The 26208-nt window shown below is 45.2% G+C and overlaps 3 protein-coding genes across 6 annotated transcripts; all 3 read left to right on the top strand.

The window, feature by feature from the left end:
* The first annotated feature begins 635 nt into the window (after window positions 1-635).
* On the top strand, window positions 636-15159 carry zc3h13 (zinc finger CCCH-type containing 13). 2 transcript variants are annotated; one of them, XM_071524586.1, is made up of 20 exons: window positions 636-753; window positions 1643-1807; window positions 2122-2225; window positions 2487-2601; window positions 2989-3097; window positions 3520-3686; window positions 3972-4120; window positions 4487-4687; window positions 5023-5190; window positions 5495-5838; window positions 6658-7152; window positions 7548-7796; window positions 8453-8981; window positions 9372-9568; window positions 10250-11548; window positions 12062-12724; window positions 12816-12959; window positions 13514-13714; window positions 14154-14317; window positions 14493-15159. In XM_071524586.1, exons 2-20 carry the CDS (start codon window positions 1652-1654, stop codon window positions 14694-14696), a joined length of 5658 nt encoding a protein of 1885 aa, XP_071380687.1. In that variant the 5' UTR covers window positions 636-753; window positions 1643-1651; the 3' UTR covers window positions 14697-15159. The 2 variants fall into 2 exon arrangements, with proteins under 2 accessions (XP_071380687.1, XP_071380686.1); XM_071524585.1 differs by having other exon boundaries at window positions 2986-3097.
* A 2005-nt stretch (window positions 15160-17164) lies between these two features.
* Window positions 17165-19795, top strand: LOC139648456 (large ribosomal subunit protein eL31). Its single transcript, XM_071524587.1, has 5 exons — window positions 17165-17201; window positions 17768-17871; window positions 18421-18546; window positions 19522-19634; window positions 19725-19795. Exons 2-5 carry the CDS (start codon window positions 17768-17770, stop codon window positions 19754-19756), a joined length of 375 nt encoding a protein of 124 aa, XP_071380688.1. The 5' UTR covers window positions 17165-17201; the 3' UTR covers window positions 19757-19795.
* Window positions 19796-20535: 740 nt separating this feature from the next.
* Window positions 20536-24746, top strand: chst10 (carbohydrate sulfotransferase 10). Of its 3 annotated transcripts, XM_071524570.1 has the most exons (6): window positions 20536-20649; window positions 21245-21382; window positions 21486-21595; window positions 21740-21965; window positions 22465-22570; window positions 22727-24746. In XM_071524570.1, the coding sequence occupies exons 2-6, from the start codon at window positions 21277-21279 to the stop codon at window positions 23277-23279; spliced, it is 1101 nt and encodes a 366-aa protein (XP_071380671.1). In that variant the 5' UTR covers window positions 20536-20649; window positions 21245-21276; the 3' UTR covers window positions 23280-24746. The 3 variants fall into 3 exon arrangements, with proteins under 3 accessions (XP_071380671.1, XP_071380672.1, XP_071380670.1); XM_071524571.1 differs by having other exon boundaries at window positions 20540-21382; window positions 21486-21538; XM_071524569.1 differs by having other exon boundaries at window positions 20540-21382.
* The last annotated feature ends 1462 nt before the right edge of the window (window positions 24747-26208 follow it).

Below are 26208 nucleotides of genomic sequence, written 5' to 3'. Positions count from 1 at the left end.
AGTTTTAATGATATTCTTCATCTTATTACTTATTTCTCCAAACTACTACTAGTTCATTTTTTTGTGCATATATATAGACTGTTATACGCAAGTACATTGTAGTTTCCTCAGCGAAAAAATATTCCCATAAGAACTGTATGTGTGGTACTCAGTAATGAGGTTATTGTGATCTTATTGTACTTGATGACTTGTATTTTTTATTATCTGTGGTAGACCTATCACTAATATTTCCTTCTAAAGTTTTAATAGGATTACTGTAGTTCTTTTTTAAAAGGGTTCTTGTAAGTTGTGTGGAATATAAATTGTTCAGAAAAGTGTTTGCATCTTATTGTTGCAGGGCAATTTGTGGACAACAAAACTGTAAAAAAACAAAAACTGCTGAAACTGATTGAAGATGCAGAATAAATGTCACTTTCTTGTACTTGTGGTTCATTTTGTAAACCTGGTGGGGCGAGCATAACAGCTGTTCTTCATTGAGGTTTTTATTGTGAAAGCTGTAACCGGAAGTCTGATTTTTTATTTTCCGGCTTGTGAAAACATAACAGGAAGTACTATTTTATTTTGGCTAGCTTGACGCCGGACTGGTGTCGACTACGACCAATCACCACACACGCACACCCGCACCCGCTGCCAATATGAAGGCACACAGGGGAGCTTCTGCCATTGAGATAAAATAATAAGCATTGTTATTTCTAAAAGTAGTGAATCCCCTAACTGGACAAAAACAGATGCGACACCGAATTAATATTTTGGGTGAGACACTTTTTTTATCTACATCTTTTGTAGCTTGCATGCTACTGAAGGGGGTTTAGGCCCCGCGCCCAGATAAAACATGAAGCCGTTAGCTCGTTGCTAAACTTTAGCATTAGCCTCCATTAGCTTGGGTGCTTCTATCCTGTTATCAAACGTAGGGTCAGTTTGCAAGTTAATGGGCTGCTAACCGGACTAAACATCTGACGAGAGTATGCCTTTATATTAGTCCGAGCCAGCGTCGGTTCTCAGCAATACCGTTAAAGTTATCTTGTTAGGAACTTTAGCTAAGCTAGCTAGCCAAGCTGCAAGTTAGCACACAGCAACTGCAGTGCAGGTCAGTCATCAGGCCAAGTCATTTGCATGTGTTGATGTTTTGGACACGCAGCTGCGGCTGCATGTAGGAGAAGTTACCTGCAGTCATCTCAGCCCATAAAACCCAGCCTTTAAGAGTCTAGCTAGGTTAGCTTGTTGATAATACTTCCATGGTTGGTCCTAACTTGTGATGTTAAATCCTCTTCATTTCTGTACCCAAATTGAATGAATTTAGTGTCGCCGTGGCTCTAGTGTCCCACTGCTATCTAGGCACACAGCAGAAACTAACTACAGTTTAAGACATAATTTGGGTCATCTTATTGAGTTTAGCTTTCCACAGTAAACTGTTTTATTGTTTACAAACAGCAAAGATGGTAGTAGGACAGGAATGGGATCTGTTGCATCCCTGCTGGAAATTAATTCCTTAGGTCCACTAATTGCTCAAAAATTGATACTGCTTTGTTTACCATTTCACAAAAGCGTTTCTTCTTTTGTGGAATGGTATGTGTGGTATAGAATTGTATGTATGCAGATGATCGCTCACAGATTAAATAAACATGGTTCCTTGCATTTCCAGCCCTGCAGAATGTCCAAGATCAGGCGGAAGGTAACAGTGGAGAATTCTAAAACCATATCTGACAGCAGCAGCACCACCACCAGCAGCAGCAACCCCGCCGCCCCCTCTCGCCGGCCCAGCGTGTTCGAAAGACTCGGCCCCAGCACTGGGAGTAATGCTGTTGACGTATGTATCACCCAGGGATGCTGTCAGGGGAGGAACAAGATGCTCATATCCAATGATCAGTTGTTGGAAAGTTATTTTCACAAGTTAATTTTTTTCCCCCTGGGCTCTGAGAATACTTACAGGGACCCTGGTCAAGTATCCTGCATGGTATTTCCAGTATAGCATGAGGATTTGGTTATTTGTTTGTTAGATTTTTTTCTGTGTTTTATGCTGAATCCAGTGTCCTTTCAGTCTCCCTCTAGTGCTTTTGATGGTTGGCTCATTTCAACTGATGTTGCTTCATCTCATCATGCTGATGTGTTTGTGTCTTTCAGAGTCATTGTAGAAATTGGCTGAAGACCGGTAATTGCAGTTACGGCAACACTTGTCGCTACACACATGGAACTCAGCCACGAGGCAAAGGATTTAGTTTTAGTCGGTAAGGTGGCTTCTCTGACTTGCTCTTGATTGATTCAGACCATCAGTATCTTTAAAGCATGTGATTTTAGCTTTTGGGCAGACAACTTCCATTCCTTTTTAATGGAAGCTTCTTGTTTTCATGCTATTTTCTTGCTTTCTTGTGCTCCTGATCACAACTCTAGATCAAATGACTCCTCTACAGTTTCATATTGTTGACTCATGACTTGTTTGTGTGTGTGTGTGTGTGTGTGTGTGTGTGTGTGTGTGTGTTGCGGAGCAGGTCAGCAGAGAGACCCACTGGCGATCTGCGGGAGAGGATGAAGAATAAGAGACAGGATGTTGACTCAGAGAACCTGAAGCGAGACCTTGACGAGCCCACGTCCCCCACAGCTAGAGTGAGTCTTCTGTCTCTCTGCATTTAAAATTATTAAAGTAGGCAAAGTAGGAGTAAACGGGTTCATGACAATTGAAAAAGACAAAACTGTACATCACTGCCCTGATTCCCCTGCTGAACCTAATTTTGACTGGGATTGTTTTGGGGAATAATGATAGATCTGTGCTTGAGATAGTTTTTTTTATGGAAGCCTAGAGATGTGATTTGGGTGTTGGAGTCACTGGAGGAGTCTTTTAACAGACAAATATCCTGCATGGAATAAACAGAAGCACAAGAAACTCGCCCCATAATCCTATTGGTTTATCACATCTTTCACATGGCCACACAACATGTGGCTCTCATTTTAACGTGTGTGTGTGTGTGTGTGTGCGCACGCGCGCTACAGCAGAGAGACTCCTCCAGAGGCCGACACAGGGAGAAGGAGGATATAAAGATCACAAAGGAACGCACCCCTGCCAGTGAAGAAGAGCCCACAGAGTGGGAAACCAATCGTGAAGGTTCGATTGCTTGTTTTCTCCTTTTTGATGGACAAGTAACTTGATAATGTCTTCTCAGTTGACAGTATTGACTATTCAGTCAACTTGCCATACTAGCCGGGTTTGGGTTTTCTTTTCTCATGTACATATTATTGGATATTTTACTGTTTAATGTTTGTGTCACCATTTCTAACTGTTCCCATCGTACACATAATTAAATACTCAAAAAATAGTAAAATATTTAAATCTTACCTTTTGTGAAGGTATGATTTAAATTTTGTAAAGGCACTGTGTTCATAAAGGCTCTCCTTTTGAGTTCATGATTTGAAATGAAATTGAAATGAACTGATTTTACATCAATATGTGTTTTTGACGGGGTGGAGGCCTTTTGGACTTTTCTATAGATGCTCTTTTTTTAAGTATCTCTGTTGGATGGCTTTCAGATTCGGATATCGGTGACTACGACTACGAGTTATCCCTAGAGATGAAGCGCCAGAAGATTCAGCGTGAGTTGATGAAGCTGGAGCAGGAGAACTTGGAGAAGAGAGAGGAGATTGTCATCAAGAAAGAGGAAACGCCCACCAAAACACGAACCAACAGCATGTCGAAGGTAAATAAGGTGTTACGGTGTGTTGGATATGTGACCCAGTTATAACCATTGCTTAGACTTCTGCTTGAGAGATTGAAGAAGAGAAGGATTTTAGAACTGCAGGGACAATTTTCAGAATACAGCCTACCAGTGTCTTTACAACAGTGTCTCCATTGTCCACATTCACAACCACCTTCTGGTGTTTTGGGTCTGACTCTGTACCTCTAGGCCAACTTACAGTACCCATGGAAATCTATAATAGAGACTATGATTTGAATTTTCACTGGTTTTTCATCGCTCCCTCAGACCTCCCCTGAGCGATCAAGCTCTAAGGGTTCCCCCTCATCCAGAAAGTCCAACGGCTCCCCAAAACACAAAAGTGGAACCAAAGCCTCAGGCTCTGGGAAGAAGGAGAAGAAGTTGTCTGTGTCCTCACCTGTTTCAGAATCTGCCAGGTAGGAGTCTGTTGTACTTCTATCTAAACTTCTGCCACACCTTTTTTTTTAAAAGAATATGTGCTCCAATCTCTAAAATTGTTTTGGTTTCATCAACTTTAAGGACTGGTAAGGTGCCGGATGGGTGGGGTTTACCTCATAGCACAATTGAATGAGAATGCCAGAAAGCTTAGACTATCACTTGAAACACAATTTACTTTGACTTTTGTGTGATGAGCAAGTTACTGCAACTTATCTGAATTGTCATGATGCAATGTAAACCCTACCCATCTGGTACGCAAAGTAGGTTAAAACGAGTTCTGGGAATTAATTGCAGATGCTATTTGACCAAGGTCTGATGGATATTTTCCATCCTGTCCCATCCAGGTCCTCAAAAGGCAGCCACAGTAAGAAGAAAGGGCCCCGTACCCCCAGCCCCCCTCCCCCGGTCCCCCTGGACATTCCTGTGATGGGGAAGAAGCACAAAGGCAAGCACAAAAACAAGGAGAAGTCTGAGGAGAAGCCCAAGGAGGGAAAGGACCGGGGACGAGATGCAGAAAAACACAAAGAGAAGAAGGAAAAACGCAGGTACAGAGTCGACCTGGCCATAATTCTTAGTGCTCCAACACACAACATAAGACTGTCTAAAGAAAATATTGTTACTCAGTATGTTTACATGCACATAATACTCCTCTTACGGTGAATAATGTGCTAACAGAAAGCTACAGTACTGTTTTCACTGGTGGCTGAAAGCAGAAAACACCGTAATGGAGTCATGCAGCATGTGACATGTGGCACATTAGTGTTGCTATGTAGTCATTTATGCAAACAAATTGTCCATTGTTGTCATAGCCAAGTAAAGCGATTATCATTCACAAATTGTAATGCTCATTCTTTTGAATGTTATCTACCTCTGTCTGCAGGGACCGATCAGACAGTTCCCACAAGGCCAAGCGGTCGGTGACATCGGAGGAGCGCTCTGGTAGTGTGTCGTCACCCTCCAGGGACCTGTCCCCCCCGGCCAGGAAGAAATCCATCTCCCCTAAAGCTGTATCCCACAAGACCCCTGCACTGGCCTCCCCTCCTCGCAGGTCAGCACAGTCTTAAACCTTTTTCTTTCGCCTTAAACATTTTCTTGCTTTGGCCTCGAGTCATCATCCTTTGACAAAACTAATGTAGAAGGCTCTAAAATGTTAATAATAATGCATGATAAAAATACTTTTCAGTATAAAATTTTTAGTATTATTTGACAATGATGCCCCTTCATAATAGCATGGTGCAAGGAAACACATTCCTCCCGGTCACCAGCATGTCATTAATACTGGGATTTTTGTTTTAGTAGAGTATATCTGACATGGCGCCTCCTGGTAAATAACCCTCTCTTTGTCACTGCAGGTCTCCCACTCCTCCACATCACCAGCGCAGCCCCACCCCTCCCCGCCACCACTCCCCTTCCTCCCACTCAGGTTCCTCCGCCCAGCGGCACTCTCCTTCCCCTCGCCGGCGTCGCTCGGCCTCCCCCGCCTACCACCGCGACGCTCCTGCCCCGGCCGCCGGCTCCTCGCCTCCAGGCTCCAGGCGCTCCCGATCGCCTCCTGCCTCCCGTGACACCTCGTCGCCCCACCGGCGGTCCGACAGATCCAGCCCCGGCCGAAATCACTCCCAGGGCCGCGAGAGGAGCCGCGGTGACAGGGAGAGGAGTCCGCCCGCCCAGGAGCGCAGACATGAGCGACGAGATGGTATCGTTCTTTCCCATTTCTCACTTGTGTAGTTTTTACTTTTTACCACAGCGCTACTGCCATGGTGCTGTAGGTCGGTCAGTCAGGGGGAGACCCTTCACTCCTCTACACTGCCCTACAAAGGCAAACAGCAAGAACTACTTTTGGTGTGTAGGTCAAAGGCTATGACTGGGATTTAGACTTCATATAAAAGAAAATATACACAAAATGTTGTTAAATGTCTTCTCCACCAACAATAAATTGTCATTTGTCTCATTATCATACTCACACCTGCTCTTTGGCTTTGTAGGGTAGTATACCTGTGTGCTATCAAAGTTCATCACGGTTTCACTTGAGAAAATGAAATGAAAATGATTTTCTGAAAATCATCTCTGCTCTCTATTGAGCAGTATCTGATTAGTAAAAGTAAGTAAAAGTTCTGATAGTGTCAAATCTTGAATCATCACAGCTTTGTTGCTAATTTTCACACAACTCCCACAACCCTCTCGATGTATTCAGAGGTAACAATACATCATTGTCTCAAAAGCGTGGTGGGGCTGTACAGAATTTGTGCTTGGCTCATTTTTCATAATGTTGATGAGTTTGTGGAGGACGTAGCAGTACATTTGTTTTTTCTAGCACAAAACCGCTCCAAGGGTGCTACTCTGTAGATGGGCAAGCGACAAGAGAGTCCATAGATTCTCACAAATACAGTGAAATAAAATTCTTCTCTCTGAAGCCAATGGACAAATCCAGTATGCACAAGCTTCTCGTGCTATTAGACAGTTATTTGTTTTGCTGTGTTTTTTATTTGTTAAGCTATTTCTCTCGTGCAAACAGAGAGCCGCAGCAAGCGAGAGAAGGACAGCAGCCGTGACGACCGGGACTATGATTCTGAACAGGCCTCATCGCGGGACGCCCGCGAGGACCGGGAGACCAGAGAGGGGCGTGAGCGACGGGACGGCCGCGAACGGGGAAGGGAAACAAACCGGGAGTCTCGCGACCACCGGGACAACAGGGACCCAAAGGACTCCAGGGAGAGCAGGACAGAGACGCGCTCCGGCCGAGACTCCCTGGAGCGCCGTGACCGCGACCGGGAACGAGAGAGGGAGCGGGAGAAGGAGCGGGAGAAAGACAGGGAGCGAGAGAAGGAGAGAGAGAGGGAGAGGACAGACGCCCACAGGAAGGAGGAGCCGGCCCAGGAGGAGAGGAGTTACGGGAGACCTCACGGACGAGAGGATGCGGGGAGAGCTGAGGGGAGGGGGGAGAACAGGACGGACCGAGCTGAGAGGAACGGGCGAGGGAGAGGCCGCGTTAACGAGACGTCTGATAAAGGCAAGAACGATCATGCTGATATTGCCCATAGCTAGCTTCGCTTTATTGGTTGCTATACCAACTCTTTTCCTAACCACGGAGCTAGTTAGTGATCTTGACACTTTTCTCCTGTTTTTATTGGGCTGTTTACCTCTGTGGCGAAAAACGTTTCAGACCCTACACATGCATTGGTAACTCTTGTATTTAAGCCATAATACCCTTGAGGGTGTTGAGGACATTTCTTTGATAACGCCCAGCTGTGCCTTATAGCTGTTGCATTACTGTCATACCCATAATCACATTGAAGAACACCCTCATGGTTATTATTGCTGTACTCAAAGTTTTATACTCTCCTCAGTGTGTGTTTGTGTCTTTGTTTTCTTCCTTTAACCTTGTCTCCTGTTTTCCTCCGTCAGGCTCGAACAGAAACTCTCGGGGCTCCCAGCTGGAGAGCGGCCATGACAGTTGGGAGTCACGGGGCAGTGCGGTACGTGAGAGGAGTACGGAGAGGAGCGCCGACCGCAGCGCCACAGACAGGAGCTCTGAGAGGGGTTCAGACCGAGATCGCTACGAGGGCGACAGGAGAGGAGAGCAGGCCCGCGACTCCTCCTATGACAGGAGAGGAGGGCATGCTGAACGGGATCGCAGAGACAACCGAGAGAGAGGTGGGGGGCTGTAGTTCTGTAGGTCACCATAACCAGAAGCTTTGTCGTGCTTGAAACAGTAACTCATTTAAAATAGTTTCTGATGGGCGATTAATATTGTTTACTCTCAACACAGTGGGACTTAGGAATCCTTCTGATTTAATTCCTTTGCATTAGCATTATTGCCTATATTCTTATATATTGTTATAGGTGAATATGACATTATTCGTTCAGAAATATTTGGCCACCACAACTAGTGAATGGCCCCCACTGCTACTGTAGGTAAAATGAAAATTTTTAAATTGTATATTATAGTTGAGTCAACTTTCCCTTGCAACAGCGGTTTGTTTGGAATAAAAAGAAGATGAACTGGGTAATTAGCATGAGCAGTGATAGCCACCATGGCTGAAAGAGAGCAGTACTTACAGAAACCCAAACTTCAAAACAGAAAATCCATTGAAAAGGTCACAGTACTGGACACACTGTTTGATTGACAGGTGTTCTCTGGGAAGTGCAGTGCAGAAACACCACAGCAATGAGCGCTTAGCACCAAAGAAAAAAAAAGAATTAGGATCTCTAGGATTACCACAAATAAGAATAGCGTTACATATTGCTGTACTTTCAGCCTGCACTAGAATCAAATTTGTTTCAACCTACTATCCTTTCTGTTTTCCCAGATCAAAGAGCAGCTTCTCCAAGCAGACACCAGGGGAGAGGAGAGGAGTCCGAGAGGGAGGAGAGGAGGGAGGAGCGCAGGGCCGACAGAGGAGAGGAGAGACGGGAGGACAGGGCCCGCGACCGGGAGCGAGAGAGAGACCGGGAGCGAGACAGGGAGCGGGAAAGAGACAAGGAGAAGGAGAGAGAACGAGAGAGGGAGAGGGAGAAGGAGCGAGAGAAGGAGAGGGAGGCCGAGAGGGAGCGTGCCAGGGAGAGAGAGAGGGAGCGAGAACGGGAGAGGGAGCGAGAGCGCGAGAGGGAGAGAGAGAGGGAGCGAGAGCGTGAGGAGCGGGAGAGAGAGAGGGAGGAGCGAGAGAGGGAGAGGAAGGAGCGAGAACGGGAGAGGGAGCGAGAGCGAGAGCAGCGTGAGCGAGAGAGGCAGCGGGAATGGGAGGAACGAGAGAAGGGAAGAGAGGAGAGGCGGGAAAGGAGGGAGGACACCAGGGACGACCGGCCCGTTCGAGACGCCCATGAAGATCGCAAGGCGAGGCATGTATCAGTATCACCACAAACCCTCGTCTCCTAACCACAGCACTCTTCACACAGGGCTATTGGCCAGCTGTTCCACTTTAGTTTCAAGCTAAAGCTAGCCATGTTTTATGTACTTGAGAATAAACCTGTACAGATTTTCTACAGCTCCACAGCGCATATTTGAATGAATGCTGCTCATTAAAGAACAGATATGATTTTTTAAAAAATGATTGTGATGAAGTTTGATAGTGTTGACATATAGAGGAGTGAAGTGTCTCACCATTTTCTGATCGGAATTTAGCTTTTGAAGGTTGCGGCGCCATGGAAAAATGTACTTTAAAAGGATATGATGTTTGAACTCCATTTTAAAGACCTTTCCTTCTCTTTGCTTTCGTCCTTTCCCTCTAGTCGTAAGAGGCACAGGGTGGAGAGCAGCCCCAGCCCGCGACCCTCACCCAAGCGGGTGGCGCGCGACCTCAGCCCGGCAGACAGCGACGGCTACAACAGTGCAGAGGAGAAAAGTGAGCGCCCGATTGGCCGGGGACAGGCCAAGCTCCACCCTCAGCCCCTCCTTCCCAGTCCAGTGTGTCCGCCTCCACTTGACAGTAGGGAAATTCTTTTTAAAAGGACACACTCCTATTTAATGGAAAATGCACTGCTCTCATAATGCAAACACGTCCTTCCTAAAGGGAAAGGCATCAATATTTAAAGTTTTATTTCTCTTTGGTATAACATCTAAAGTGTCTGGCATAATTATCCTCGTCTTTGGTTCATAAACAGTCCGATATTGGCTGTCCCTGCACTAATGTATCTTGCTTTTTTGGCTTGAGTTGGTATGAAAATCATACTTTGAACATTAAATTGGGGCAACTAAGCTAATATTGACTTTTTTGCTTCCATTTTTTTATTCCTTTTCTTTTTTTTAGAAGTCATTATGCATTTCTGTTTTAAAAAGCTATGAATTCCTGGGCCAGCTAATTTAATTATTAATAACCAAAGTTTAATAATTCTTTAAAGGAAAATGTACTCTGTTTTCACTGGGTATACTGCTGGGAAATGCAATTGGTAGCCCAAAAAAGGCCACAGAGGGGCATTCTGATATCAAGTGAAAGCAAAGGAAATACAGAATTTGGTACAAAATTTGCAGACTTCTTCTCTGTATGTAGATGTTTTGGTAATTCTTGGTCATACTTTGTTTATTTTGTGAAGTCCAGTTACTACTACTGGGTTTCTTTGATGCTTAAAAAGTACTCTCTGTGTGTGTCTGTGTCTCTGTGCGTGCGTAGGTGGGGAGAAGCATCGTCTGCTGAGTCAGGTGGTTCGGCCCCAGGAGCCCTTGCTGCGCTCTCCACCCAGAGCCGCTCCATCTGATGACAAGCCCAGCCGCTGGAAGGAGGAAGAGCGCCGAGCAGGAGGAGGTGGAGGAGGAGGTGGAGGAGGAGCGGACAAGAGGGAGGGACGCAGTCGCCACGAGGACCTGGAGCCCCGCCCAGAACGAGGCAGAGGAGGTGACAGACGAGGGGAGCACCTCTCAGACGCCGCCCCGCCTGAGTCCCGCAGCAGGGGCAGAGAGCAGCGAGAGGCCAGTCCTCCTCCTCCTCCTCCTCCTCCTCCTCCTCCGGCCCTGGTCGCTGGCAGTGAAGACCGTGATGCCACCGTGGCCCAGTCCCACGAGGAGGGCAAGAAGAAGACCAAGTCCCAGAAGAAGGGCCCGAAGAAGGGACGCAAGGAGGAGGAGAGTGTGGGTGTTAGCAGCCTGGCTGGAGCAGGGGACCGTTTCAACCCTGAGCCCCCATCCGGTGGTCCCGTTGACGGGCCACCACCCTTGCACTCCCCCCGGAAAGGAGCCAAGAAGAAGGCGCTGGAGCGGAAGAGGAAGCGGTCCCGAGGAGGAGAGTCAGATGTGTCTGAGGAGGATTTGTCAGCCCATCAACCCCCTGGTAAGAGAAAGCGCGGTCCCCGGACACCACCGCCCTCGATGAGGCCTGACCACCGCGCTACTGGAGGCAACGTGGAGCCCTCGCCGCTGCCCAAAATGGACGCCAACTTCAGCGACTGGTCAGACGAGGAAGTCCTGGAACGAGGAGGAGTAGAGACAACGGTGCCCCCGGCCCCTGCTGAGAGGACTCCAGCTGAGCCCCTTAGGAGAGGAGGCGGTCCCAGGGGGGGCAGGGACAGGGAGAGGGGCAACCCCCCGCCCATCGCCCCTCTGCTCCCCCAGGATCCTCCCATGCTGCTACAGACTCTGCCCCCGCAGCCCCTCATGTCCCAGTCCCTACTCCGCAAGCCTCCCCCGGAGCAGACACGCAGCAGCAGCATGGGAAGCAACCAGAGCCGCGCCTCATCCAGACGCCTGCGATCACCCTCCAACGAGTCGGCCCACCGAGAAGACCCCCAGGGGCCGCGGTCCCGCCGAGGCAGGCTGCAGGGCGCCAACTCCCGCGACAGGGACCGTGAGAGAGAGAGAGAACGAGAGAGAGAAAGGGAGAGAGAGAGGCCGGTGGTGACAGACCCTCCGGGGGCGGAGAGGAAGTCTCGTATTGACCAGCTGAGGAGAGGAGAGCCCAGTCGCAGCACCTCATCAGGTAGACACACATTCACACACACACACACACACACACACACACACACACATGCACACGCACACACCATGGCACTGAAAAGCTGAATATGTCATAAAGAATCTATAAACATTATGGAAAATCAGGAACAACTTCAAATTGACTTATGAAGTTCCAACTAATAGAGTCTAATAGAGTCTTCCACTACAGCCCTTTTTGTGACTGCATCAAGAAACAGATGCTCTCTCACATTGTAGACTCTAATGCTGGTATCATGCTTAATGGGTTGAATGGGCTGCTATCGTGCTGTGACAGAAGTTTGTTCATTTCAAATGAGAGAATCCGTTACTGCTACTCATTCCATGCATGCGTTGGATTTATTCTACTTCTGCTACTGATTTGTAGTACGTTAACAAATAACCACATCTAATACGTTTCTTGTTAAGTTTGAACTCTCCACATGCAGCAACACATGCATTTGATCCCACCGTAACTTGAAGGACTAAACCGATGTCCCTGTCTCTCCCTGTCTTGCAGACCGACAGGACTCTCGCAGCCACAGCTCCAGACGCAGCTCCCCTGACTCGGAGAGGCAGGCCAGGTCCCAGTCTCGCGCCGGCTCCTACGACAGTCGAGAGCGGGAGAGAGACAGGGAGCAGTTTGAGCGGGAGCGGGACAGGAAGGACCTCAGGCCTCAGCAGCAGCAGCAGCCCCTGCTCCTCCAGCAGCCCCCCCAGCAGCAGAGAGACTGGGAGCCTGAGCCCAGGGAGTGGGCCGGCCGGGGACGCGAGCCCCTGCTTATGCGCCCCGGCCGCGAACCTCTCCTGAGGGAGCGGGACATGAGGGACCGGGAACGCATGCTCCCCGAAGGGCTCATCCAGCAGCACGAACAGGAGCGGGAGAGAGAGCGAGGGAGGGAGAGAGACAGTAGAGGTGAACGAGGCGGGGACCGCGTGGACAGAGAGAGGGAGAGGATGCTGATGATGGACCTGCCGCCCCACCCGGACCCCAGGGCTCCGGGCCGAGGGGACCTGAGGGGAGACATGAGGGGAGACCTGCGAGGGGACATGATGATGAGACAGGACAGGGGCGACTATGAGCCCCTGCTGCCGAGAGAAGCCTTCGGCCTGGAGCCTGAGAAACCCAGCAACAGTCACCACCTCATGGGAGAGCAGCTGGAGAAGGCAGACAGCATGGATGGTAAGAAGATGGAAGCATTGCTCTGATTCCATATGTATCACATGGTAACACATACAATTAATTTAAAGGCATTTGTGTTGTGTGTTCACAGGAGAGGATGATGGGAAGGATGACGATGGCCAGTCAGTAGCATCTGGTGGAGAGGAGTATGAACCAATCAGTGATGATGAGCTGGATGAGATCCTGGCTGACAGCCAGAAGAAAGAGGATCAGCAGGACGATGAGAAAATTACAGGTACGAATAAAAACAGTGATTCTGGGGAAGGTCTCATGTAAATCTCATGTAAGTTTGAAAATTTTGTAAATTGATATTGAAATCTAAAAATAGATTAACAAAGGAAATACCTTGACTTTATTAAGTCCATGTCCAACATTTCCCACCCCTGTTGCTCTAATATCATAAATTTGATGAAAGAAATAAGTCAGATCTTTGAAACTAAGCCCATTTGTCTGTGTCTTTTACTGGTGGAACTATTTTGTTTACTTCTAGACGACAGATTGAAGGGTTTTATTCCAAAAACTATGTAATCACTAAGGTAAAAGTTTGCTCCCTGAAGTTCATCAGTCAGTATTTCCAAAACACAGATGGTTCTATGGTCAAAAACAACCATTTTGTGAACTAAGGGCTTAAGATGACTTCTAACTTTAATAGAATCCTGTAATGTGCTTTTCTTTAATGCCAGCAATCATTTTGTAAGAGTAGGCGTACATTTTTTCAGATATCTCATTTTGGTAGGAAACTCTTCAGTTATTCCCTTTTAACATTAAACCCCAACACTGTGTCGGCAGGTCCTCTGGATGTGATTGACGTGGACTGGTCTAGCCTGATGCCCAAACAGAAGCAGGAGCCCCGGGCGGCGGGGGCAGCGTTGCTCCGGTTCACCCCAGGCGCTGTGCTCCTCAGGGCGGGCGTCTCCAAGCGCCTGGCTGGGCCTGAGCTGCTGGAGCAGGTCAAAGAGGTGTGCAAGGCTGAGCTGGATGACCCCAAAGGTGAGAGTTCTGCCTCTCTCAAACAACATTGGATTTTTTTTCCTATATAATTTTCAAACTGAGGTTTCTACAAGTGAAATATCATTTAGAATATTAAAGGGTTTTATGTTTACATCACCACATGTTTTTTATCCTTCTGTAAGTTTGAATTTCAGACAAATTGTTGGGTTGCACAATGGTGTTAAATCATGTATTGTGATTTTAGTTTCCACAATTAATAATCATGGAATATTGGCATATTAACAATACAGAAAGATTTGATTTCTTGATCACAGTATCTAGCAAAATAACTGGGATTATCATTTTAGCCAAAATGACACAAACTCAGAACTCTGTGCTCCTAGCATTTTGTGTTGGTGTGAACCTCTAGTCCATCTCCTCAGTCACAGTTTTTGTGTGATCATCAGTGTGAAGCTCACTGTCCCCTCTGTCCTGCCAGATGCTGACAAGCTGTTTGAGCACGACCTGGGAGCCCTGAACATGGCGGCCCTGAACAGGAGAGTGGAGCGTGCGGGGCTGCTGAGCAACCTGGGGCCCTGCTGCAAGGCCCTGTGCGCCCGCAGAGACTTCGCCATCCGCCGACAGCTGCTCAAAAACGAGAAGGTGGCTGTCATCCCATCACTCCTTAAAGAATAAACCTGAGAGAATTCAGAGCTGCTTGAAAATAATTATGTTTTCACCAGATTACAAGCCTTCTCAGGACATTAACCATTTGTATCTATTAAATAGAGTTGATGCGAGAAATGTGTCTAACCCTCTTAACCCTTCTCTTCTCCAGGGCCTGACCAAGCAGATGTACCCCACCACCCCTGTGGTGGACAACGAGCTGCTGCAGATGAGCATGCGTCTGTTTAGAAGGACCGTGGCCGGCCAGGCCGCGGCCCAGGAGAGGCCCGACAGCGGGTCGGGGGCGGCAGCCGACGTAGCTGCGCCCGGCAGTAGTAAGCCCAGCACCGCACAGCCTGAGGTGTGCGTGTCCTGAGAGGAAATGGGCTTAGTGAGTAAAACGCATGAAAGTGAAAGCTAAGCCTTTACTTCTTTTAGCCCCTAACTCCCCTGACTCTGTCTCCTTTCCTTACATAGCCTTTTTTTTAATCATCAAGGGGGGGGGGGGGAACAAAACAGAGCAAAATTCTGAATCTTTCTCAGTCATGCTTAACATTTTTTGGATGATTGATCAGCAAATGCTGTGCCATAGACTACTGGACATGCTAGCCTATGGAGGTGTGTAGAAGCCTTGTACGTTGAACTAAATGAAACATGTACAGGAGAGACATAAAACACACCCTGAAATGACTCATGTTTTTTGTGCAATTACATATTTTAGAGCAGCTTTTAAATTGTCAGCTCCCCCTACTTCAAGTCTTCAAGTTAAAATGACTGTTTTGTTTTCTTATGTTGTGCATTGGTTACTAAAACTGTGCATTAAAATGGTTAGATGTTGATTTTTGTAACGGGTCTTTTGCTTTGTATGACATTACTGTTCAGCCTTCAGATAATGTGACACTTGATGTCTTTATTGCTATTTGTGTTTACACCATTTCCAAAACATATCTACAGACCAAATCTACAGCCTTTGTCACAGTAAAGTTACTGATCAACAGCACTGAAATCCTGCAGGGACTTGAATGAATGTTTCCCATGAACAAGCACTGCCAAACTATTCCTTCCTTGAATGTAAATTTGTTACAATTGTTAGTCTGTGGAAACATTCTTGAGAACTGCTTTTTGCTTGAATTTTGTACTTGTTTTGAATGGTTTGGCAATGTCTCCCTGAAATGAACTGAAACGACCGCACAGCACACTAGAGACTGCAGAGTACCAGAGCCGCGACACTGCCGCATGGAACGTCCCGTCCTTTACATTCACCAGCCCACACCCTCCAAACAGGAGCCAAACCGTTCCAAAAGAAATGTCCAAATAGGAAAGACACCAGACTGCTTAGATAACAAGACTGAAAACAGTATTAGCTTGAACTTCACATCTCTCCTATGTGTGTCCCAGTGGTCGTTCCTCAGTATGTCACACTTTAAAGACTTGTGCAGGTGGAGGAGCCTGAACCTCTCTGGGATTTGGTCGCACCAAAGCAATCAGCTCAACAAGTGACTCTTTGTAAGAGCAGGTTATGCATGCTGAGTGTGCTGGAACACAGACTTTAAGGGACAGACTTACTTCAGTATGCTACTGAACAGCCTAATGTACAGAATTAGGGTGGAAAGAGGTAGTAATCTCCAAGAGATGGAGTCAAAGAGCTGCCTGCCGCTGTCCATGCAACTGTGACTTGAATGCTGAGTGACATTACAGACATTAAGAGATTGGGCTTTGATGTTACGGCCCACAGTCTTAACTTCGACCACAGACCTATGGTCTCAGAGAACACTTGCCTGCTGTGTAAATGTTTCTTCTGTCTTAAGTTCAAGGTGAATTTTGGGACGTGAGAGGGATGAATTCCGGTGCTACACCGTCATTTTTTTTTTACTGTGAAATAAATGCAGAATGACATTTCTAGATTGTTATGAAACTTTACCAAATAAGGACAACTGTGGGGGCCTAAAATAATTCAAATACAATGCTGATTTGTCCTCATCAAGCTTGTTGGATCATCATTATCATACCTACAACTATGCAGACAACCACTTGATGCAATATTCTGATTTTGATGGTAAGTTTTCCCTTGATTTTGACATCGACTGCCTTCATGATTCACTTGAATTTAGAGCTACATTGCCTTGGTAAATGAGTCTTTCATTAAGGGAGAAGATCTGTAGAGCAAATGAAGTGGTAAGTTTAGGAAATAATGCAACAATTGAAAAATGCTTTGATTTTTGTTGTTTTTCTAAACGTCGGTATGTCTTATTCTCTATACTGTAAAGAGACAACTTTAAAAATGTATGGCTCGATATTAAAATGGCCGCATTTTGGGAATTGTTTTCCTGGCTTGATATAGCGGTGTTTGATCGAGCCTCGAAGACTCAAAAATATAATTTGAGCCGTTAGTTACGTTACGTTTACAGTTAATACAAAACATACAGTTTACATAATTTTGGATTTGAACACAACAGTGAATAAAATGTAAATGATTATGAGGAGAAAGGGAGAACCCAAGGAGAGGTTTATATTATCGGAGAACCTAGGTACAGTAGCCTATGTGCAAAGATTCTTCACGGAATTGGTATGAACTGTATGTGGTTGGAAAACGGCATACAGATTATCCTGAGAGTCCATTCAAACTCGAATTTATGAGATGTTAATCATGTTAATAAATGCCTCAATCTTGTCTACAACTGGTTCAAAACAGTAGTGAGCAAAGCGAAGCAAAAACACTTGCCGACAGGACAGTGCTTGAAGTACTAGGAGTTTCACTTTAGGAACCATCAGATGTCCGTTTGTTCTTGGCGGACACTATATAAAACGGACTGGTATCCTTTACCCACAATTCTCAGCAGCAAATTCTTCCTTCCAACTTCCGCTTCATCCGCAAGCCGAAGTGAGTTATTTTCTGGAGAATATATTTTCTCAATCTAACACCATCCTGCAGTATTCATGCAGTAAATGAGTACATATTTCGTATAGATACAAACATCAGTGTTGTATTATTACTCGTATGAGGTTTTTGAAGTGGTTGAAGATTTCCAAAGGTTACTAAAATCAGCGAACGGTTACGGTCAGATTTACTCAGCCTTGAATGACTCCAGGCAGCAGACTACTTTATAGTCTTGTGCTCATTCACTTAAGAAAGCTGTACTCTAAATGCTGGCGATGGCGTTTCTGATAGGTGTTAGCATTGGTCTGCCTTGCCGAGTGCTTTTTTGTACTGTTTATGTTAGCTAGTACCCAACAGGTTAGTTGTAATAGTAATTGGTCAACACCGCTTCTAGCCAGGCATTGCTATGGTACTTTGTAAAGTGTCAGGTTATAGCTGCAATACGTCTTGTTTTCTGTTTTAAAAAAAATGGCTAAACTAATGTGCTAGCTTTCACCAGTCGGTCTGTGCAGCGGGATTTCACACTTTGGCATCAGCCTCTGTACTCATCAGTATTTACGTGTTTCTAGATGGCCCCAACTAAGAAAGGAGAGAAGAAGAAGGGGCGCTCAGCCATCAACGAGGTGGTGACCAGGGAGTACACCATCAACATCCACAAGCGCATCCATGGAGTGTGAGTACTGCATGTAAACAAGACGCTCTGGAAAGCCCAGTACTACTGCCTGATCCGTCTAATACACTACTGTGTTCTTATGTCAAGTGTCCATAAACTGCAACTTCCCTATTGGAGCCAAAACTCTGTCATATCGCAGACAAACCTCGTACCATGCAAGATAAGATAGTACTGCTTGTTATTAATGACAAACTGAAGTGTACAGTAAATTGTTTTGCGACATGATTGTAGTTTGAGTTTGTTTCCTTAGTTTAAGTATCCCATATCCTTCACCTTCACACTGATGTTTAAATGGCATTTGTTCTTTGAAATATAAATATTCTTGATTTGATCACAAGGAGTCTTACATTTGACTTGCCACTGGGACAAAGGAAAATAAGTTAACAAACTTTTAAGCTTACACAGTAATTTAGAAAAACATTCAGCATGATATGGACAAAATGTTGCATTTTTGTTCCTCTGTCAGATATTGCACTTGTGACATGACTTGCAGCAGCATCTTTAACTCACTGATCCTGATGCATGAACTGTGCTGTGGGCTTCTTGCAGGGGTTTCAAGAGGAGAGCCCCACGCGCCATCAATGAGATCCGCAAGTTCGCCGTGAAAGAGATGGGAACCCCTGACGTCCGCATCGACACTCGCCTCAACAAGGCAGTGTGGAGCAAGGGTGTCAGGTGAGGAGATCAGCTGCTGAACACTTTGTCTTCGTAGAAGTACAAGGTTGACTCCACAATTAAATGCTTTCTGTAAGATCAAGCCTGAGAAGTCACTATGCTGGAAGTTGATCTCAGGGGCAAACTACTCGATGTTGAATGCTCATTGCATGCTGTGCTGTGATGAATGATGGATGAACACTTAGGATGATTGAAAGATGCATGATTCAGCAACACATACTGTTTGCTCAGTGAGGCTATATGTGTGCAAAGAAGTAGCTTTCTTGAGGAATCTGAGGGAGTTTAAGCTCAACGTTCTTCCCTTTTGATTGGTTGCTTTCTGACCTTTCTCATTGACTTGTCAGAGCTGTCGAGGCATGAGGAAAAGATTTCAACTACTGCATTACAGCCTGTATGTTCTAGGAGCAGTGGGTTTTCAACCATTTCTGATCGCTTTGGTCCACACCAAATCATTCTCTCCAGTGTCACAAAGCCTTAAACAGAAATGCTTGTGAATGCCCAAAACAGTTAAATGAGTCAACCTGAAATACATGTGATCTATAACAATATTGATTGAATTGTAATAGATAAATATCTACACTTAACAAAAATATAAACGCAACATGCAACAATTTCCAAGATTTTACTTGGTTACAGAAATTCTGGGCAAAGGAGAAATACTCACTAACAAGTATGTAAACAAAGTTGTGCACAAGATTTCAAAGTAATAAGCTTTTTATGGAAAATTAGTGGGATATTTTAACTTATGAAACATGGAACCAAAACTTTACATGTTGCATTCATATTCTTGTTCAGTATATTTTTTTATCCAGATTTTCTACACTTTTGAACCAAAATGTTTTGACACTTAATTTCACACAAACTCCAAGGTACATCCCTGTGCTATGGCTTGTGGCAACAAACCACACACGTTTTGTTTCTGTAACTCAGACTGGATTGAGTACAGCTGGTAACTGTCTCTTGTTTGCTGTGCAGGAACGTGCCGTACAGGATACGTGTGCGCCTGTCCAGGAAGCGTAACGAGGACGAGGACTCCCCTAACAAGCTGTACACCCTGGTCACGTATGTTCCTGTCACAACATGCAAAGGTGAATATGCAGCAGACATTTTACCATTCAACTATTACTGAAGCAATAAAGTGATTTTATTTAATATTATTTTTCCCTTTTCCCCAACAGGACTACAGACAGTCAATGTGGATGAAAACTAAATTTGTCTTCTCTGCAAGTGGAATAAATGTATAAAAGGAGCTCTTGTCTCGTGTCTTTATTTCTCACAGTTTTTGCACCCAACCAAAGGTTTAATTGGTGATGTTTCTTAGATTCAGGATTTGCTATTATAATGTAAGTGTTGTATAGGTGAGCAGCATTCATGGAAATCCTGTCTTCTTTCCCTACTAATAATGTGATAAAAGGTAATTCTGTGTCCTCTAACCAGAATGGTTTAAAATAGGGCTGCATGTGTATTTCTCCACTGCTATTACCATCCCACAATGAATAGCATGTGTCAGTGAGGCAGATGATGTTCCTGTCATCAAGGGGAGATTATCTTTCTGTCTGTAGTACACTGTTCCGCAGCGATAGTCCTGTCTGGCACTTTGCTTACAACTGGTATGTGTGGCATCTTCATTGTAACTTAGGGCAATAATGTTTTTCTAGTTCAAATGGGGTGCTAGTAAAGCCACGATGCAGTATTTTTCAGGCCGTGGTAACATTCGGCTATATTTTGTAATTAGCAGTGGACAATTTACATTTAGTCATATAGTTGATGCTCTTACCCAGAGTGAATGGATAATGGGACGGTCTCTAACTAGGCTGCCCAGTTTACCTTTCAAGTACCACATTCTGATGATCATGGTTACATTACTGGGATACCTACTATAAGGTACACATTGTTTGCGAGCTGCAAACTGCAGACGTGTGTGCGTTGTCACGATACAACCGCTAGGCGGCGACAGTGGTTTGTTTTGTAGCACATTAGCAGCGTGATGCTATGAGGAGCGTAAAGGGACGCAGGCTACAAGCTACAATCATGGCATTATCATTATGAAGCATTTTACATAGAGATTATGCAGCTATGAAGTAGCTATAGCTAAACAAGAAGGTAAGCTACAAGACTGCTCCACTGCTCTGCCAGCTTTGATATACTGAATTCAGCTCGCTGAGACAGAGCGTAACTTGGCTAAAGTTGGCTAACTTACATCATGTCTGGTCAACGTCAGGGACAGGTGTGGCTAGCTAAGCTAATATGATGTTTGGACACGGCAGGCTGCCCAGCTAGCTTACATGCCATTAGTTAGATAATTAGCTCTTTGACTTGCTTGACAGTCGTTGCTACCCATGTCGGACAAACTGAAAGCACTCTTGGCAACGCTATCTAGTATAATGTTAATTCAATGCTATAACAGACCACCCTTTAGCTATACATCGTACGCAGCCACTACCGTTAAGTTACACTTGTACAGCTTTACAGTAGCCTTTAGCTTGCTTATGTGACGCTAACATTAGCTAATTTGGTTCGTTATAACACCAAACACCCATCTTAGCCACACAGCAACACACGGCAGAACAGATCTAACGTTAGGCTAACTTTGCAAGCCGGCTAACTAATAACGTAAGCCTGCTGTCCAAGTCGGACAGATGCTGTTTTTGTTAGCCAGTGGATGTAGCTAGCACCAGTTAGCCATCTGTGTGTCTAGGTGGGAGCGCCTGGTGGTTCAATGGCCGAGTGATGTCTAAAACTATGCGGCACCACTGGCTGCTCCTCGGGGCTTGCGGCTGGGTGCTGCTCATCCTCATGTTTGCCAGCAAATTCATCAACTTCAGAGCTGCAGACGGTAAGCTGGTACACTTTACTATAGCTATTCGTCATGATGATGACTGTAGGTAACTGCCGGAGGGGAAATTTGATTATTCCACTGTAATATGTATGTTCTTCAGACTATGGAGAGAGGACTGGTGGACAGAGCTGGACGGAGCCAGGCACCAAGGTGGTTCAGTCCATTCCTGTGTCCAACCCAGAAAAACCAGCTCCAAAACCATCAGATCTGGTAATAAATACAGATCATCACAAATCTAACACTATCACTGGGCTTGGTTTGACAGAAAATAGATCAGTTTTTCTCTGCTACACCTTTATGTCATATTGGACATCAGGCAGTCTGTAACATTAGGGTTGTATGTGTGTGCCTCAGCCCTCAGTTGTCCCCTCGGTGGCAGACTGGCAGTCGGTGGTGGAGAAGCGAATCGAGTTGCTCTCAGCTGTGTGTAAGAACAACACCCTCAGGAATCTCACTCACGTCTCCATCAGCAAATTCGTCCTGGACCGCATCTTCGTCTGCGACAAACACAAGATCTTGTTCTGCCAGACCCCTAAAGTGGGCAACACACAATGGAAAAAGGTCCTCATTGTGCTCAATGGTGAGTGTGGGCTGGATGGAGGTAGTAACACAGAGGATGATTAGCGTAATGATGATGAGGCATGGCTGACCAACTCCAACTGTGACCTTGTATATTCACCGCAATGCTTCACTCAGTTACAATACTCCTATTCAACCCTCTGCTATTACACTACATTAATCAAAATGTATCTTTGTGATTGGTTTTTGTTTTGTGTTGTTTGGCCATGTAATATCTTTGCCCACATTATAAACTTCATGATGGTAAACTAAAGCTAAACCAATGTTTTAAGAAAACTAAAGTGTTTTAAGAAAACCCTTTAGTCCTATATAACTGAATGTAAGCACTTGAATAAGGCATCTTGAATAAAAGGGTTCATCAAATGGCATGTTATTTCACATCATACTGTTAAGCTGGCAGGAATGTCACATGGTAGTTGATGGTATTTGAGCTTCCCTTTAAGATTCATGACCTAGGCTCCTACTCTGATGTCTTCCTGTTGTGTTATCGTCTGTGTCAGGAGCGTTCTCCACAGTGGAGGAGATCCCAGAGAACCTGGTTCATGACCACGAGAAGAACGGCCTGCCCCGCCTCTCGTCGCTCACTCCACAGGAAATCACAGAAAGGTTAGTTTCGGGTTAATGTGATAAATGTCACGGCCAGATGGCAGGATACTTCAGTGGTTAGTGAGGTCGCCCCCCAAACGAAGGGGCCTGATAATGTTTTCACCCTTCACAGCTGCTGTAGTCCTACTCATAAACACTTGCTGTGTCACTGAACAGATTAAGCACGTACTTTAAGTTCTTCATCGTGAGAGACCCCTTCGAGCGCCTGATCTCTGCCTTCAAGGACAAGTTTGTGAAGAACCCGCGCTTCGAGCCTTGGTACAAGCACGACATCGCTCCGGCCATCATCCGTAAGTACCGCAAGAGCCACCGCGACAGCGAGCACGCCGGCTCCGGCCTGCGCTTCGAGGACTTCATCCGTTACCTGGGCGATGCTGAAGGCCGTCGGCGTATGGACCGGCAGTTCGGCGAGCACATCATCCACTGGGTGACTTACGCCGAGCTGTGTGCGCCGTGCGAAATCCACTACAGCGTGGTGGGCCACCACGAGACTCTGGAGCAGGACGCCCCGCACATCCTCAAAGCGGCGGGTATCGACCAGCTGGTGTCCTACCCGGCCATCCCGCCGGGCATCACCCGCTACAACAGGACCAAGGTGGAGCACTACTTCTCAGGCATCAGCAAGCGGGACGTCAGGCGGCTCTACGCCCGTTACCAGGGCGACTTCCACCTCTTTGGCTACCCAAGCCCAAACTTTCTACTAAACTAAATGACGAATGCTGACTAAAAGACATTTTTTCATATCGGATCTCTCTAACATGCATCTTAGTCAGTGTTTGGTTTACTGAGACGAAGGTGTATCGTAGCTGACTGTGCCATAGAACAGTGAACACTGCAAGTTTCCAACCAGGCAGACGTACAAGGCCGGTATGCGGTAGTTATGCACTGTAACCTCTTTACTGTTTAGCCTCCTGTGTTGGAGTAACTGACTGATTGTGGCTGTGTTGCCGGGATTGGCGATGACTGACAAAGTGCTGCATAATATTCTTATTTAACAATGCGTTACTATTAAGGTATTTTTACTGGGTGTGGGTGGGGGTTATTTTAACATGTAGTGATAGAATACAGTGAGGAGAGGCAGCAAATGGAAGGATTTGAACATATACAGCTGCTTTTATATGGTAGCCAACATCTACCAACTAGTAGAGTCTCCATGAGGAGATTCAACTGTATTAACAGCTGCAGTATTTGAGGCAGGTTGTTGAAAACAAGGAGTAGGTCAACAGAATAAGCTGTAAAGAGACTGTAGAGGTTAAGTGGGGAATAAAAACTCTCGCTCATGTTGTATGTTTATGCTTGAATTGTCCTTGTATGGCAGAGAGGTGAACTCTGCAGCGGATACAGGCCTGTTACCCTGTAATGTAGCTACTATATTGCACTGTATGGATCATTGGCTCCAATGTACCGTCCTGTCGAGGAAAGCTATGGACAATGCCATGCGTTTTGACACGTTGTGTCTTTTCTGTTCTTCTCGCCAGCAGGCTAGAGGCAGGTGAAGACAATCTCTATCAGGGCTGCCAAAGCTTTTTGACAAGGAGGGTCAAGAGCAAGAACATAATGTGGATGGAGGGCAAAATGAGATTGGACATTGATATTTTGATTGATATTTCAATGAGATGTAACAAGTAAGCATTAGCTTTTTAGACTGTTCTTGCTTATTATAAGGCATATAAATGTCTTGTAAGAAGCAAAATCATTCCTCAGATGAAATTGCATCAAAATAGTCAAAACAGAATGTCTTGTCACTCTCTGAAAAGAGGGCCAAGAGGAGTATGGGCAGCCCTGATCTATATTGTAGCTGTTGTACTAGAGGTTCTGCCTCTCGGCTAAAATGGACGAAAGGTAGCAACTTCTTCTGTCTCCTCGGTTTGTTGGACTGTAAACAGCACAGGTACGTTGAACGAGCTTAGCACTGAACTTGAAGGATCCTGTTTTTATCCTCATTATCAGAAATGTACTGTGTAAATGTTCTTAACATGACTTGTAACTCCAACATGTTTGTATAACATGTTTATATTTATAATATGGAACATTAACCTGCTGACTCATCAGACAAACAGTGGCTGGACTGTGAGACAGTGCTGCTGCCCAGCGACCTCCTGTGACCTTTTGGACAGGCGCTCAGAATACAAGGACAGCGCTAGCAAGTAATAAAGTTCTATGTAAAACAAATGCACTCTTCTGTTTGTTGCATATTTGTTTATTGCTTTCTTGATCATCTGAATCCCTTTAACCTTTTTTCTTGCCTAGTAGAAAGCTTTGTAATGTTTGAAAGGGTTTGATGGCTTTCCAAATCAATGGTAATGTGTGTGTATATATATAAACAAATTAGTGGGCTCTAGCCACACAAAGGCCCACCTGTAATAAGGAAATGAGCTGTTCTAAAGGACGGTATAATATCACAATTTTGGCTGTGACCCCCCTTTAACACACAAGCTACTGCAATAACATCAAACATCCACAGGGTGGCAGTGAAACATTTAACATTTGACTAGTTGGTGTAACAATGTGCAATCCTTGTTTAACTCTTGGATTATAGGTCACCATTGATGATTGTTGAACTGACATTTGAAACACAGGAATATAGGCAAATCACTGACTTCATCACCATAAGCAAACACCAAACATTTAAAGTAAGCAGAGGATGGAACAGGATTTACATCATTAATGTCAGTGTCAGAATGTGTTTAAGTGGCTTTACAGTTCTTAGTGGGTTGAAGTGTCAGTTAAGTCTGAAGTATTACATTAAGTGTCCTAAGTTAAGACCTTGTGTGTGTGTGTGTGTGTGTGTGTGTGTGTGTGTGTGTGTGTGTGTGTGTGTGTGTGTGTGTGTGTGTGTGTGTCTCCACAACACTGCTGGGTTACTTCTCTCATCCTGTCTGACTGGTTTATCCTGCTCTGTCATGTCAATGTTGAGTTGAAGTTTGTTTAACAGATAACAGATTACCTTTGTCTGTTTGACATTTTGGAGTCATGATAAATAACTGACACTGAAGGGATTTCAGGGATGTCATTTTCTTGGCTGTGGGCTTGTTTGTGTACACATCTCAGATTCAGATATTGCTTCTTATTTTGGTATGAGTAGGAAGCAGTCTGGGATATAAATACTGGGGAGTAGCCATGTCAATAAAACCCCTGTTTTTATGTAAATTAGACAAGTCTGATACTGCTTATTCTACTGAATATGGTGAGTCTATGTCTTAAAACATGCCTAAATTATTTCACAAATAAGTGAGTTTACCCTGCACTACATTGTTACTGGGGCACTGGCACTGACACAGGCACTGACCCAATATATGATATAGGAAGGAGGCACTGTCAACTGGAAATGATGGGGAACAGGGGTGCACACTACAGACAGGGACCCTGCAAAATAATGTAAATTTACCTTAAAAAAAACACCACTGACAAAACACTAATTCCTAATTTCCCCTTTTTCATGTCAAGGACCACATTAGACCTCAGACTTCCAGATTTTTTTGTAATGAATGATTTATTCCTGAATACTGTCTGAAAACTGTCTCTACTGTAACAGTGGAGATGCTGAAATCTCTGATCATAATAGTCATTATTATACATTCTTTATTCTTTAAGGGAATGAAGTCATGCTGAAATTAAATCATTCTTCATCTTTCTGG

This window comes from Centroberyx affinis, unplaced genomic scaffold, assembly GCF_046629955.1.
Source record: "Centroberyx affinis isolate AG114_WGS23_722 - 3 ecotype Tasmania unplaced genomic scaffold, CSIRO-AGI_Caff_v1 ptg001205l_1, whole genome shotgun sequence".
Taxonomy (NCBI): domain Eukaryota; kingdom Metazoa; phylum Chordata; class Actinopteri; order Beryciformes; family Berycidae; genus Centroberyx; species Centroberyx affinis.
The sequence above is the reverse complement of the archived record's forward strand: the minus strand, read 5'-3'. Positions and strand labels throughout refer to the sequence as shown.

What these genes read in the sequence shown, in the direction of transcription:
- chst10 (XM_071524570.1), top strand. Translation starts at nt 21,277, where the DNA reads ATGTCTAAAACTATGCGGCACCACTGGCTGCTCCTCGGGGCTTGCGGC. An exon ending in CTCCAAAACCATCAGATCTG is followed by an intron (nt 21,596 to 21,739) that starts GTAATAAATACA and finishes TGTGTGCCTCAG; the next exon opens with CCCTCAGTTGTCCCCTCGGT. An exon ending in CCACAGGAAATCACAGAAAG is followed by an intron (nt 22,571 to 22,726) that starts GTTAGTTTCGGG and finishes GTCACTGAACAG; the next exon opens with ATTAAGCACGTACTTTAAGT.
- zc3h13 (XM_071524585.1), top strand. Translation starts at nt 1,652, where the DNA reads ATGTCCAAGATCAGGCGGAAGGTAACAGTGGAGAATTCTAAAACCATA. An exon ending in CCTGTTTCAGAATCTGCCAG is followed by an intron (nt 4,121 to 4,486) that starts GTAGGAGTCTGT and finishes TGTCCCATCCAG; the next exon opens with GTCCTCAAAAGGCAGCCACA. An exon ending in CAGTCGCAGCACCTCATCAG is followed by an intron (nt 11,549 to 12,061) that starts GTAGACACACAT and finishes CCTGTCTTGCAG; the next exon opens with ACCGACAGGACTCTCGCAGC.
- LOC139648456 (XM_071524587.1), top strand. Translation starts at nt 17,768, where the DNA reads ATGGCCCCAACTAAGAAAGGAGAGAAGAAGAAGGGGCGCTCAGCCATC. An exon ending in CACAAGCGCATCCATGGAGT is followed by an intron (nt 17,872 to 18,420) that starts GTGAGTACTGCA and finishes GGCTTCTTGCAG; the next exon opens with GGGTTTCAAGAGGAGAGCCC. An exon ending in GTGTGGAGCAAGGGTGTCAG is followed by an intron (nt 18,547 to 19,521) that starts GTGAGGAGATCA and finishes TTTGCTGTGCAG; the next exon opens with GAACGTGCCGTACAGGATAC.